At 37.7% G+C, this 15,728-nt stretch overlaps 1 protein-coding gene across 2 annotated transcripts; it reads right to left on the reverse strand.

Annotated features, from left to right (window-relative positions):
• Window positions 1–360: 360 nt before the first annotated feature.
• On the reverse strand, window positions 361–2,412 carry mrps17 (mitochondrial ribosomal protein S17). Of its 2 annotated transcripts, none has more exons than XM_026372168.1 (3): window positions 2,301–2,398; window positions 1,759–1,918; window positions 361–1,270 (listed from the first exon to the last, which is right to left on the reverse strand). In XM_026372168.1, exons 2-3 carry the CDS (start codon window positions 1,879–1,881, stop codon window positions 962–964), a joined length of 432 nt encoding a protein of 143 aa, XP_026227953.1. In that variant the 5' UTR covers window positions 1,882–1,918; window positions 2,301–2,398; the 3' UTR covers window positions 361–961. The 2 variants fall into 2 exon arrangements, with proteins under 2 accessions (XP_026227953.1, XP_026227952.1); XM_026372167.1 differs by having other exon boundaries at window positions 378–1,270; window positions 1,759–1,902; window positions 2,301–2,412.
• Between the last annotated feature and the right edge of the window lie 13,316 nt (window positions 2,413–15,728).

Here is a 15,728-nt window from a genome sequence, read left to right on the forward strand (position 1 = left end):
GAACAGGCCCACATTTAAAAATACAAAAACAAAAAATGTCTTAAAACAATAGACAGGTACCCACATATGCACTGTAACAGGATTTACCTGCTGTTCCTTAAACCTGTTTATACTGACGCTGAACAGATCCGAATCCTTTCGCACATGGATAAGGATGTTTTTAAATTTTAAGATGTGGAGGACATACACTAAATTATGTATCTAAAGATAAAATGAGTATTTTTTTGCTCATTAAATAGGATGGACACCTTTTGTATTTTACAAAGCATTTCCCTGGACAGTTGATCTCCAATGGAAACAAAGCAACAACAAAAAGACAGATGTTGTAAATGTTGTACTAAAACATAGGAAGATATCTCCTTGATTTCACCAATTCACAAAGTTGACAGTTTTATTGTTTTCAGGTGTTTAAAACATTTTTAAAGTATGGCTGTGGATTTTGTCCTGTTACTTACATTGAGAGTGTATCATGAAATAATCTCTACAGGAAAAATTATTACAGCAAACAAAACTTGTTTTAGTGTTCGTATGGAAAGATTACTTGTTTTAAAACGATTCTCTGGAAGAACCTCCAGATAACTTCACCTGAATGTTTTAAAACAATTGTTATCCGACTCTTTAACCTCAATTTCGTTTAACCAGTTTAACCTATTTGACTTACACGTCTCATAACAAACGCACATGCGTACTTCTAACAAATGGCTCGATTACTACTTCTTATTCAGAAAAAAAAAACACTGTGTAAACATGTTTGTGAATGACAGCATGCTTTCATTGCCACTTTATTGTAAATTCCTCAGAGATGAGTCTTGACTTCAAACTACCTGATCAGGCAGCAATGAAAATTTACTTAGGATCTCCACCTATTTATATTATATGACAAGATTACTGGTCTATAAACCCGTATTTACAAAAACACTTGGAACAGAAACATGATCACATGCAATTACACAGATTTCTATCATGAGGTCGGAGTTTGCACTGATGGAGAATCGGATGCACTGGAGGCAGCAGAGATGTTGAGCTCTTGCAGTTTTTCTGTTAATGTTCCCTCCTCTTCCAGGTGGAGAGTATCCACAAACTCCGTCCCTGCCACCCTTTTTCCAGTCAGTGGGTCAACCACCCGACCGACTTTATAAACAATCTCAGCCAGTTCATGCTTCACATGTTTGGACCTGGGCTCAGGTAGAGCCTTGAGGAGGACGATGTCTCCCACAGTGCACTGTCGCAAAGCATCATGGGCAAAGTAGGTCTTCCTCTTGTTGTAGTACTACAATAGATATATGACACTATTAGAATACTACAAATGGCATATTTTAAATGTTTATAATTTACTGCACAGCAAATTATCATTGAAGAATGGCTAAAACCGGGAGTGGGTCATGTACCACATATTAATAATCTGTGTACAATTGTAAATAAATTAATGAGCACATTGATATTTTTGGCTATTTGCATAACATTAGAGCCAATTTATTTATCATGATTTTAACAAGTGACTAATAATAATACTAATAGCTGTTGCTACTGTAATTGCTGTGTAGACTTAGATGCAGCTATTTCTTAAACTAAGACACTGCAAAAAGGATTGAACATTTCATAGTTACAAAACTCATATGGCACCAGTAATAAACATTTTCAGTAGCCACTCCTGACCTCTTTAGAGCTTTAGTAGATTACTCTATTAAAAAAGTCATGTTTTATAACATCCATGCCACATGACCTTTCAATACATACCAAACACTGTTAAACATTTACCTTGAGCAGGTAAGGATCCAGCACCAGCCTAGTTACTCTCACTTTGGCAGTTTTCAACATCTTGGTCCCTATTACTCTGCCCATGACCCATTTGGCATGAACTGAAGCTTTTCCCAACGACATTCTGGAAGATTCTTTTCAATCCTGTAGTAGGAAAGATCTAGAGAATATTAACATTTTTAACACTTAGCCACTCTCTGCCTCATGCCGATGAGATATAAACCAAACATTATAATAAAATATATCTGGTCTGTACCGCAAACCTGAAGTCAAAAGTTATCATAGCTCAAATTTGTGTCGTTTAACATTATACATTTGCCATTTAACATTAGCACTTATTTCATCATCGAAATTTTTGCATCAGCGTTACATCAATGTTTTCTCAATTTATCGGGTACATAAAAAGACACTGTTTTACTGGAGCTAACATTAGCTTTAGGTTAACTTAAGAACGTATTCATCGAAAAGCAGAAGTTCCACGCTACAACAACTTTATCTGGCATTAACGCTGAAGGTAGGGTGTAAAAAAAAAGTTAACCCACCGAAACAATTTGAAATTAATAACTTGAGAAGGTCAAAAATTCATCAGCGAGTGGAGTCCTCCATGCTGCTCCAGGCGTCTTGTTTTGATGACGTAAACTACGGGTAGTAACGAGGGACGGCGGCGAGTAGCGCTTTTTTTTTTTTTTATTAGAGAGAATTTAATACTTTTAATCTTTTAGTCTTTTCCTTTGAAGTTGCATTAGTTATAAACATAACTGTTCATATAATTTGTAAAGTGTGTTTTACCAGTACTGGTAAATTACTTGTCCTTCTTTATAGGTTGCATGTTTTTTCCAAAGCACAAATGTGTTTTCGATTACAGCTACAGATTATTAGCCAGACATAAAAATTAGTCGGCAATGGTTAAAACTTTAATCCTTAACAGGAAGGGTTATTACTGCAACCAGGTGTAAAATCTGTTATAATATAATTAATCAATTCATTAATAACTTATTATTATTATTACTATGATGATGATGATGATGATTATTATTATTACCCCTGAGCCTTGAGAAGAAGATAAAACTTTCATTTTGGCCACAAGATGGTGGCAGATAAACATTGGTTACTGTATGTGAAAGAGAGAAGAAAAGAGAAGAGTTTTTCCTACTTAAAATAATTTAGATAACAAAGACCATTAAGATATATACATATATAATATGTGTAATACATTTGATGAATTTTTGCCATGAAAACGTAATGATAAAAAAGAAAGGAGGTGGTAAGCAACAATGAAACAAAAATGTTGGTGCAAAAGCACATTTAAAATAGACGAGACAGAAGACACATCTGTGACAGTTCAAAGTTTTGAAGATTTGTCCTGATGTTTCTGAGATACAGTAAATAAATTGGTAGTACATAAGCTGAGAGGGACTGCACTTGCAGTAATATCCTCATTCCTGCAATTGCATATCCAGATTTAATCATTTCTATCAAGTGTAAAACCTGTTGATTGTACATTGGTTGCACAAAAGAACAATGTATTATATATCAAAGTAGAGATAAGAAGTTTAGTTTAGTTAGTCACTAGTTTTGAGACTGAATTTTGATCTGATCAGAGAACTACAAAAGTCAGGAAGATTCATCCTCTGGGGATGATGAATGACTTCACAAAATATGACCAACACTGTCATCCATGGAATCACTGAAATACTAAATACTCTTCTTGAATGAAGAAAACAGCTTTAAATGAAATAATGTTGTTACCTGTAGATAACAAGATATTGATTCTTAGGAAAAGGACTAAGAACTAAAAGACTTGACAGAGCAAAGGAAATAAAACATCACATCCTGTAAAGAAATTTTCTGATACACAGTGTGGGTTCTAGTAATGGGCCAAAATATTATCTATCATGAATGCTGGGCTTACATAGGAATGGTCATCCCAGACTGCACTGTAGTGACAACAGAATTACTTCTACTCAATCCAGCTAATTAAAAATCAAGAGTTTTTCTGGATCTCCTCTAATGCAGATATATGTGGGAGACATTAACATAGATGCAAACACCATGCTAACAGTATTGTCCTCGAGTAGGAATTGGCTGTGGCTCAGAACCAACCGCAGGCAGACCAATCTGGTCTTAATCAGAGCCATGTTGTAGTAAAGCAGAGGTCTGGGTCTCTGTTTCCCATTTAAGGCAGTGCAGCATTGGTATACCACTGCCAGAATTACAACATTAGCCAACTTTAGTCTCCTTCATACAAGAACACCGTCACAATCGTTTTCTGTTACCTGACAAATATTGTAAGGCTCTGTTCTGTTCGTCAGAGTAGAGACGGCACTTACATTGACCACAGTCATCATCACAGAACATATAGTTAGAGGACTTTAGAATAGAAAGTTTGTTTTATTTCAGTGTTTTGATTTAACAAAGCGCGGGAACAACTGCACTATAAGGTATACCTCTAATCAAATCTGTGGCTAAGCCTAATTTTGCAGATTCCATGGTATCAATGTGCATATTACAATATTTATCCAAAGATAATCACCCTCATACCTTCCTGCAATCAGTGAGTGTTTCATATATGTATGAGAGAGTTGATATGGTCAGTTATCAGCTCTGCATCATGTGAAACCCCAGCTGCGGTGACATAAGACAGAGGCCTGATAGCACATAAGACTGTGTGATTACACATGTATGTTTTCTATGATAACACAGTGACCTCTTAATCAGCAAGTTTTCAATTTACAGATTAATGCACTAGAATAAAGTTGGCCTAAATCCTCTTGAGTAATATACTGGTCCCCAGATATGACATTTTTCAAAAGCGTAGACTACAGTGTTTGTGTATGACGTTTGCCGAGCCTATCACTGAATTAACATCAGCCTTTAGGACCTGTGCATGGGGCCGTTTTAAAACTGGGAAAGGTTAAGCAATTCTGTTGTGGAAATACAGGGATGATTTGGTTCTAAAAGAATTTTGTTGTTGTTGTCTTTGTTTGAAAATTAAAATCAGGACACAAAATCCCACAAACTGTCTTTAAACAAGTCTCCCAAACAGATCTTCTACCCAGGTTGTCCACTACTCCTACAAATACCCCACAAATAAAATTATTTGGGGTTTGTTTTAAAGAAATGTTTCTCATATAAGTCTTTACATCTCATCTAAAGGTCGCTGATAATAACTTCTGGTGGTGTGGAAACACTGCCTTCCTCCTGGCTGTACCCCATCCCAGACATCTCCTTATGAACTTTCTTTTGAAAAACTATTATGGACTGAAAATGGAAATACCTAAAAACAACAGTATGTAAGTAAATCCACTTTGTTACTTGTCACCACTGTGGAAAATCATCCCAAAGATGCAAAATGACAACAGACAGATAACAATAATAAATACTGTAGACACAAAGTGAGCACAAAGAGACACCAAGTCTACCTGGTAGGAAAGTAAGGACCCAAAATCCCCTCAAGATGTAACCTCCCAAAAAACCTGACTCAGCTATGATTATCCCGGATCAGGATAATCACACAAAATTAAAATCAAGAAGACCCTACAGATCCTAAAGCCTTTTTTTGGAGGAATTATTGTCAATGACAGTCACATTTACCTCGTATATATTAGTAAAGGGGTGTCTGTCAAGACTTATTTGGCTTTTTGTAAAGATCAATCCTTAGGTTAAGATATGAGCAACCGGCTGGACAGAGGCCTCGTCATCCTGACAAATCATGTCTAATAGACAGGATACTCTCTAGATCTGGTCCTTTTGTAGCTAATCTCTTCTTATTTTTTTACTTGTCAAGCAAGTTAATTGATACAACCCATTGGGCAGTCTGTGAAAACATAAGGGTCAGTAAGTTTTTGCTTCATTTTTGTTTCCAGCAGTGAGGGTTGAAAGTTGAAAGCAAGATAGTGTAACGGTGTCAGTGAGAACCAAGGAAGGGTGAGGCACAGTGGACAGGAAAAAGCCTGGTACAGTTAACACTTATAAAATATATCACAGACTAGAAGCAATGTCATGAAAAGTAGTGATAAAATAATTAAAACAAAGCAAATTAAGACTGCCTGAATGCCCAAATTTCCTGTCCTCAAAACAGTTTTACTACGTTCTCACTCTCCTGCCTCTAACAACATTTGTTGTCACGTCTTATGATAAGAGAAGAGAAGAGCAACTATTATTTATGTATTCCATAATTAGCATGCCATTAAACGCGACTGAATGTGTCACTGTGCTCAGTTTATGTTGGTTTGCCCCGACAGATGTCAAACTATTACATCAACGCAGAGCTCTGGGTCTGGTTATATTGTCATTAATGTTACATGTGTACAATATAAACAACTTCCAAGCTCCTTAAAATAAGAAATAAACTGGAAAAAGTGGACTCAAAAGATATAAACATTACATCAACCTAAAAGTGTTTTCTGGTCATGAACCTGCAGTTTAGCATTTGTATCTGTCTATCTAATCGTCTGTTTGCTGTCTCAGGCCTTATGTTTGCCACAAAAGAGCAAAAAGAGTCAAATATGTTCCTATCCTGTACAGTGGCAGTGCAAACAAATTGGGGTTGGGTGGAAGATGTGTCACTGAGGCAGGTGAGTTATGTCCGTCTGCATGTAGCAGCATCATAGTCATGTTATATATACTGTATCACAGGTCCTACATGTTCTACCTCAAACACCCATTAAACATTAAAGTAGGTCATAGGTAACAATATGGGACCACTTATGGCTAATGTGCTGTAAATTAAACATCCAAGTTGGGAGGGATTCAGAGATTTTCCCTGGGCAGTGACATCACCTCTTGCTGTCTCTGCTGCCAGGCCCCTGAACGCGTACAGTGTGTGTTGTAAGTGAATACTCCCTCTAAATGGAGCGTCGAGCAGTTGCCTCTCTTTAGGCTGCATAATGGGACTCCATATTTGACGTAGACGATATCCTTGTCATTATCTGTGGCAGAAACACAAGAGAAATTCCCATTTGAGCTGTGTGTTACATACTTCTGAGAAGGGCAGTTAGGGAATAAAATCAGAAAAGAGAAACAGTTACACACAGACTTTCTCAGGGTCCATAAACCTCTGCATCAGAGACAGAAAACTCTATAACTATAAATGAATCTACACTGTGATATTATTCTATGACTAAAAGATCAGATTTAATTTCACAGCCATTTTAAATGTTTACAGTCACTAAGAATTTAGTACTCTAAGGACCTGATGTTCATCATTCCTTTAAAAGTTACTGGGAATCCTAGCCACCATGTGAATTCCTATCATTACACTGACACAGAAAGCATGATTGAATTTAACAACGATGGAGCCAGACCACCACAAACGTTTCACACTGTGCAATGTGTGAAAATGCTTGTGCAGTGAGGTCAGAGTTTATTCCACCTCTGCAAATTACGGAGACCTATCTCTAAGCACACAATGAAAGTCTGCTCTACAGACAGCAGTGGAACACATTTACAGAGGCAACCTGAGAAATAATCACTATACGATATTCTGTGTGGTTAAATATATTTAATTTAGAGCAACAAGCTGTCCAGGTTGACACAAACTTTGGTCTAGTTTATCCTTCTTTTTGTTTGGTTCTCTATTTATCACAGTAACTATGATAATCAGCCAGAAAAAGCGACTCTAATGATGTCATGGCAGACAACACATGTTTATAATATCCAGATTATTACCATTCAAACTGTGCTCCAGTATATTTTGTTAGACTTACATCAGGAATTAACATTTTGAATTATTCTGTCATAAGAAAATAAAAATCTTAGGTTTATGCCAGTAAACGTCAACTCAGATCTTAATTCAAAAACAAAGTGTTGAATCAGTCATGATTCATGTTTTCAAGCTTTTTTATTCGAGCACAGTTTCTATAATACTAGAAAAAACAGCCAATGTAATGTGATACACCACAAGAGTACAACAGCTTCCAAACTGAACTGAGGTTTAATCAAAAACTGAACGTCACTATTCGCTGCAGGACTGTTGTATTAGACTGATAAACTGGCAACTGAGCATTCTTCCAGCATACAAATTACAATACACTCAATATAGTATTATAACTTAATATGCAGCTTAAGTCCTCATTGGGTGTGACTGAGCCGTGGCTGTAAAAGTGAGACGAGTGCACATGCAACACTGAACTAAAGTCAAAGCAAAGTTTCCACCCCGCAAAGATATTCTGTCATCATCCATGATTAATGGCACAGCAGACCAGACTGCTCAGATAGTCTATAAAAAGATTACAGTAACTTCATTAGTTTTATTTTCTCTCTTGCTTCTAAAAGTGCCGTCAGTGCTGCTCATAGTTTCAGCATTTAGGTCACAACTTCAGCTGCCAAAATGTCTCAACTCAATGTTTATATCACGGCTGCCTGATTGAGCCCGATTCTATGTATGGTCAGGAGAAGAGGGCGTAATTGCAGGTATGCACCACAAGCAGAGCTCATAAATTCTGCTGTCAAAGCCTTGAGTGGCAGCTCAGTTTAAATTGTCTCACGTCTTTGTCTACACCCCCCACTCTTTCAGTCTCCCTCGTTTTCGCTGCACAGTGATTAAATCATACTCTTGCGCTTTGGGTGTTATTTAAACATCAAACATTTTACAGTCATAGCTGTGGCATGCATGGCAACACACACACACACACACACACACACACACACACACACACACTTATACACACAGTTCAGCACTGCACAGACATCCATGAGTAGGAGGAAAGTGAGTTTTATGTTGATGCTGTTGGTGTCAGGGTTCAGACTATCAGGCTGCAGAGATAATTGTAATTGCTGCATTAAGTCATCAGACAAGCAATAAGTCTTTTTTTGTTGATCATTGACTTTATGGTTAAAAGCTTTTTATCTCAATGCTCAATAAATAACAGAAACTAGACCAAATTTGTTTTTGCATTTGTCACCTGATTGTGGTTTAGGTACTAAATAAAAGACAGACTTGTTGCTTCAACACTGACCTTTCTTCATTCATAGACTGTGTTTATGTTCTTTGTATACTGACAAACATTTCTTGGTTTAGATGTTGAGTGTTATTTTAAACATGAATTGATTCAGTAAAACCTTTGTACAAAGTGTATTAACATATTCAACACTATTTAACTACATCAGGTTTTAGATTCTTAAAAACGTTTTTTTACTTATATACTAATTAGATTATATTAATTATACATAATGGTAATATTAAAATAAAAATATTATTAAAATCTGCTACATGCATATTTCCTGTTAACTGTTGAGGCCTTCTTGAATTGCTATTACAAGATGAAGAAGCTGCTGTGTGCTGTATAAATTCAAATTCACGATTCATGTCAGAAATGGGGAGGATGGAGTCCAAAGCCTTCCACAGCCTTTCTAATGTAATTGATAAAGGTATTGCACAGTTACATAATCGACTGGTGACTGTCCAGAATGTGTCCACTGCCACAATAAAAGGGTAAAAATCTAAGTGACATAGTATGTTTAATAATAATAATGATATTTAATGACATTAAATATCATTATTATCCTTGTATTATTACTAAATTAACCAACTCTCTGCATGCAGGTGGCACATTTCTTATTACAAGACATAACCCTAGCATTCCTTTTCAGCTGCCACCTGTATATCAAGACTATAAGCAGGTCTGATGCTCTGGTGGTCCTTTCTATATTAGCTATGTGACATTCATTTAGTATCCGGACTTTCTCACTTTGGTCACATCTGATTGATTGATTAAGCCTCTTTCTTTACTCAGTTCTTATCAAAATTAAAGTCTTGCGGTATCTTTTTCACAGTAGTAAAGACAACATTAAAAAATAAATCTAAGCAGGTTTCAGTGCCAACTAAAATGTCTCTGCCAAAGTGAGCTGTTGTGGATAAATGAAGCATGTGCTGGAAGTGAGTAATGTGTTCAGTGTCAGTGTTACGTCATCTGACCACTGCAGCGGTGGCATTTAGAGGACATTAATCATCACGATAAGAAGCCGACACTTGTAGGCCACTCGGTTAGTGTACGGGTACACAGACTCAGCAGTTATAGAGGGAGAATGAACTAGATCTCTAATACACGCCTTTGGACACTTAGTGACTTCACGTTTACTTAAAGGTATATATATGTAATACTACTGAGACCAGTCAGTCACTAGAAGCCAAAGACATGTGTGACCACACTAGCACAAATGAAGTGAAATGTGTTTGGAGGCCTTAAAATGCAAAACAATCTCAGCGTTGGTTGAAACTGTCAGAGTTTTTCTCTCTCAAACTTGTTTTTGTGCATTTGTTTATATAGTTTTACATAAAGTCATCAGGATCCAAATATCACCAAAACGGGCTGAAAGAAAACTGGACATGTTGCTAATTTTCTGCATTTCCTGATTTTGCAGTATGATGACCGTCTGACCTCTACATGATATTATACCTTCATTGGTGTTCAGGTGATGTGGATACAACAGGACTGGCATTTTTAGCACCTCATCAAATGAGGAGCGTCAGGGGAAATATAAACACTGTGACCAATAAAAAACCAATAACTAAGGCTGCAGCCTGCATTAGCATCAGATTTTCAGTGTGCATATCCAGAAGTGTAAAAAACTATCAGGTCGGCCAAGAAGATAGATGAGCTTGCCTCTAATTGGCCCGCTCTAATGATGTCAGCAGTAGAATGAGATGATTTCCACATCATAATCGTCTCCATCTGTCCTACTGTTGCAGTGGTGACAGGGACAGACTCATCATCTGGATTCTCAACTGGGTGATCCTATACTAAACGGGTAGCTGAATGACCTCAGATTGCATGATGGGGTTGCTGTTGTCAAGGTCATAGTTTTAAGTTTCAATCAGTTCTTTATGTCCGCTCTAAGCCTGACCAATGTATGACTCCGGATGGATTACAGTCCTGGCACTGACTGCATCACCGCTTTACAAATGTCTGGAGTAAGGTTAAAAAGCGAACGCTAAAGTAGAAGGGAGACAAGTAAGGCAGGATTTGAAAAGCTGCTTGTGTTGAGTGATTGAGGAGAGTAACTCCAAAGTTGCAAAATATTTTTAAGGAGGAAAAAACGACTTTGTCAAATGACACTTGTAACCATAGTTGACATAGTGTATTTAAGGAACATGAGTTACTGTCTGCAGATAATTAAGTGGTCATTAAGATGAACAACTGTATTTAGAAGAGGTGATTGCAATCTAAGCACCAATGATTAAACTGTATCACCTACTTATCTCATTTTTAAACCAACCTTTTCCAGGTCTGCAGTGCTTCCTGGTTGAGCTGCACTGGAGAGAAGTATAAATACACAAATGCTGCACCAAAAACACTAACTTAAAAGCTGTAAGATTTACAATATTTATCAGGAAGATTCTAAATCAGCATGATGAATATGAATCAGTGTCACAATGTTTGCACGATTGCTTCCTCTATTCTTTTGTTGTGTCTATTTATCTATCTATCTATGTTGTGTTTTATTTTTTAAGTCTGTAATTATATAATAAGTCATTTGTTAAGTTTCGGTTTCATTCCACATTAGAGTTCCAGGTTATAACGATGCAAAAAAAAAAAAAACAGCTGACACCAAGTGGCCACTAAACTTTCTATCTTTTGATGAACAAATTTGAAAACCACAGAATCAGTGGGTGTCGCCTGATGATGCTGTCATAAAAGGACATGAAATGTTCAGTATTTATAAAATCATTACGGAACCTGTGAATATACATTATGGTTGGCCTCAGTGTGTGTGTGTGTGTGTGTGTGTGTGTGTGTGTGTGTGTGTGTGTGTGTGTGTATGCGTGTCAGAGTACGTCTGGCATGTACTGAAGCATTGACCTCATCGTTCCACTTACATCAGTTTGCAAAACATCTGATGTGAGAGTCTCTCTCACACACACACACACACACACACACACACACACACACACACACACACACACGCATTCTTCAAATAAGAATACTGTATCTCATTTGTCCTGCTATCTAAAATCCCATCTGTGACATCACAGAGAAATTAGCTTATGATTTATGCTGAGTTCACAGACTTGGTGCAGAGAATATGTGACTTTCTGTGATCTCATGTACTCTCCTTTCTGTTCTGCTGCTGATTCCTTTCTCACACACATACACTTCTCATTCTTCTCTCCTAATCCAGCTGTTTCCTCTGTCCCTCATGTCTTTCAGTCTCTTGTCCTCACAGCACACTGATTGATGGGTCCTCCGTATGTTTATGTACGGCCCTACTCTTGATTTGCTGCTGTTTCAACCCTCCTGGGAGTTGAAGCCTCTCCCCTCTGTGGTGAGGGTCTTCAAGTCATGGGAAGGAGCCTGGTGGTAACAATCGACACTGTACTACAGTACATAACTCACATGATGTCACTGTCCTTACCAGCATTTTATGAAATCAAGTGTGCACCTGCAAATATGTGCCTTTGTCTGTTTGTGCATATATTTATATACCTATAGAGTATTGTGCATTCAGGAGAAAAGATGTTTGACTGTTGTATTCCCCTTGTTATGATGTAATTATTAGTACGATCACAATGGGATACCTTGTACTGCATTACATTGGACCAGCTCCACTACTGGGGTTAAATGCCTTTTACCCACAGTTACAGTATATTCTTATCAGCTAGAAGTATGAAAACATCTGTCCTATGTCCAACCTTCCACATGGAGATTTCTTGCTAACAGCCAGTCTGTCTGTACTGAAGGCTGGTGCTACATCCCTGAAATAAAATGCTCAAGCTCTGTGAGGTTGAATTGCATTGGTATTGTGAGTGAACAGTCCTGCTGTAGTCCAGTCACAAACCGTCCGCTCTTCTGAATCCAACTGTGTGTATCTTCGGCCGTAGGCTGAAGGTACACACTGATTTGTTTTTCAAAAAACAAATCTTCTTTAAGTCACAGTTCTTTTCCAGATTGCATCAGGTTTTCCTTATATAATGCAGCATTCTTATTAACCCTCTACCTTCACAAGCCTCCAAGGGCCTGCTGCAGAGAATAATCCCCATAGCATGATGTTGCCACTATTGTGCTTCACAGTGGGAATGGTGCATTTGCAACGATGTTCAGTGTCATCATATTTCATCTGTGTGATCATATTGTCCAGTCTGATGGCCAAAGAGCTTAATTTTGGTAGAAGTTTGTTCGTTAGTTGACACCAGAGACTTCCATCGTGCCTTCTGGCAAACTCTAGCCAAGCTTTTTTGTGTAGGTACTGTTTCCTACATCTCAAGGGAAAATTAATACTTGGATATTTTGTTATATTTTGAGTCGACTAGACTGTTCTTTGGTCATCGTGGTGTGGTTTTTGGCCAGGATACTGATTCACTAGTGACTGCACCCTCCAGATACAGATATATTTATTTTAATACAGTCCATTTACTGCTCTCAGTTGATTTCCATATAAAAAACTGAAGGACGAGTTACTTTAAATGAATACTTCTTGCAGCCACTGGCAACACTGGCCTGCCCTGCCAAAACTTAATGTAGCAATATGAAAGGTAGAACCACATCCTGAAAACTGATCAAGACTTTTGAAGCTGACAAATCCTAATGTTACGTTTTACAATGTGGAACCCATCATGCACCTGACTACCTTTCACTGTGAAGTCAAAGACACATTATTTCCACAGTAACTGATTTTCAAAGGGTGTTTATATGTGCCTGCGCTTGGGGCCTATGCCGTTAGATTTGGAGATGTAATTCTTTGGCACTGCAGCGGTGAAAGTCGATCCTACACAGACCTTTAGCCTGACATTCACCAGTACTCTGGCCAGTTTATCAAATCAAATGAATGCATGTTTGTCTGTTTTTCTGTCTGTCTGGGTCACGCCTTTCATTCTCCCTCTCTTTGTCCTTCTCTGTCTGCCTCCCTTTTGCACTCTATCACTCTCTTTTTCTCCCTCTGTCACCCACAGGGGTAAATTACCACTCTGGAGGGGGCGAACAGTCTTTCAGTTCACGCCCATATATAGGCACTAGACATTAGGTAAACGCTAGGTAGACGTTAGGTAAACTCGAAACAGGCACTGCTCAGTCAACCACTTTATTTGTAACACCGATATGCTTCTCTGAGCTGGCAAACATGTGGACACATGGCACGGAATACTGTGTGGATGGATGTGGGAAGTGGACAGCAGGTTGATGAGAGACACTGTGTGTGTTCGCAGTGATAACTACCACTTACACATATCAGCACAAAGATGGTCATATGCTTTTAATGCATAATCTTAACTTTTTATAAAGATGCTGGCACTAGAACCTGCACTTGTGTGCCAATTTTTGTAGAGTGTTTTGTTTTTTTTCAATATTCCTGTGGACCACCAGCCAAACACAGACGGCGATGATGAGATGATGTCATGTCTACATGTTTCCACAGTAACTACAGTACAATAGAGTTTGATAGCACAGATAATAACAATAACCATCCATTTAAGCATTCCTCACAGACTCTGTACCAAAGTTACACCAAAAGAGGCAGAAATCTCTAAGAGACCAGAACTTTTTGTAACGTTTTTTCAAAGCCTCTCTGATTCTCCTTGGACACTCATAACACAGGGTCAGAGACAGCTCAGGTACATCCCAGCAAGCATTTAAATGGCTACAAGATGATCCTTCATCCATCACTAATAAGCAACATTTACGGTTTTACAGTCTCCACTGCCCCAGACTTGCATGCATTAAGATTTTGGACAAAAACCCACAATAACACTGAAACAGCATGCAAATTGCAAACAGGATAAACAACAATTAGAACTCTTCTTATTTACCATGATGACTTAATGTTTCTCTTTGTGTTTACATTTGTAGGTGTGAGTGTCATTATGTCACCATGAAGGACATTGCTGGAGTGGAAACTTTCGCTCAGACTGAATAAAGAAGTCTGATTTTCTCCTTGTATAAACTAATTCTGCAACCAGGGTCCGAAATGAACTTTCTGAGTCACCAGCCAATGTGGCTGCTTGATGAAAATATTTAATTGACCAACCAGGCTTTTTATCCCCTCAAAATAACAAAATATCTTCCTTTATTGAAATGTTAAGATACATTGAAAACAAACTTAAAGCAAAATTATATATTATAATATATTAATTAGTAGCTAGTAGCACACAAAGACAAATGATAGGTCCACTTACAACAAGAAAAGGGGAAATAACTATTCAAATATCACCATTAGTAGACAGTACAGAGTTATTGCACCTACATATAATTTTAGTAATTGAGCATTGCTTCTCCCTGGTGCTAAATTACCTTGTCTGTTTGTTTTTATACTACATGCTCAAGTCTTGATTTCACAGCAGTATTAAGGGCCACAAGACAAAACAGGCATATGGCTATTAGCGTATAGCTTTTATTTCTTTCATTCTTCAATCTTATTACCCTGTTATTATTTCACTGCATAACTATGTAGTTCCATCAAAGATAAATACAAATCATAACATATCTGAAAACAGAGCAATAAAACTACACTTTAAAGCCAATTATGGGTGCTCAGGTAGCACTGCCTTGCTCCTTTTCTCTCTAACATACACACACACACACACACAAATACAGACATCTAAATATACAATACACTTCACTAATTGATCTATTTTGGACTGAACTCAGAGAGAAAAGTTTCTACATGATCACATTTCCAAAACCTTTGCCACATTCCAGACTGGCTCACATCAGCCTCTGTCACTGTGATTAATTATTTATCATTTGATAACTGTACAAGACCAAACTGTACAAAGTAGATGAGGTAACAAGGTTATTTTTCCTGACCCTTCTTGCCCTGTTCGACTTATCAAGCTGGCCATCAGCCAAAGGTCATATGGTCACAGGTGAACAAGGTTTATATAAATAACCCATATCCATATCCTTCTCCCAGAGATCAGTAAAATGGTTTAATATCCATCCATCAACCGTGTGCTGCTACATTTTTCTGCCAACAGATAAGCACAGCACACTCTGCAACAGGACTCAAGTGTTTCACCCATCCCCAGCCTCTCAGTG

This window comes from Anabas testudineus, chromosome 14 (assembly GCF_900324465.2).
Source record: "Anabas testudineus chromosome 14, fAnaTes1.2, whole genome shotgun sequence".
Lineage (NCBI taxonomy): Eukaryota > Metazoa > Chordata > Actinopteri > Anabantiformes > Anabantidae > Anabas > Anabas testudineus.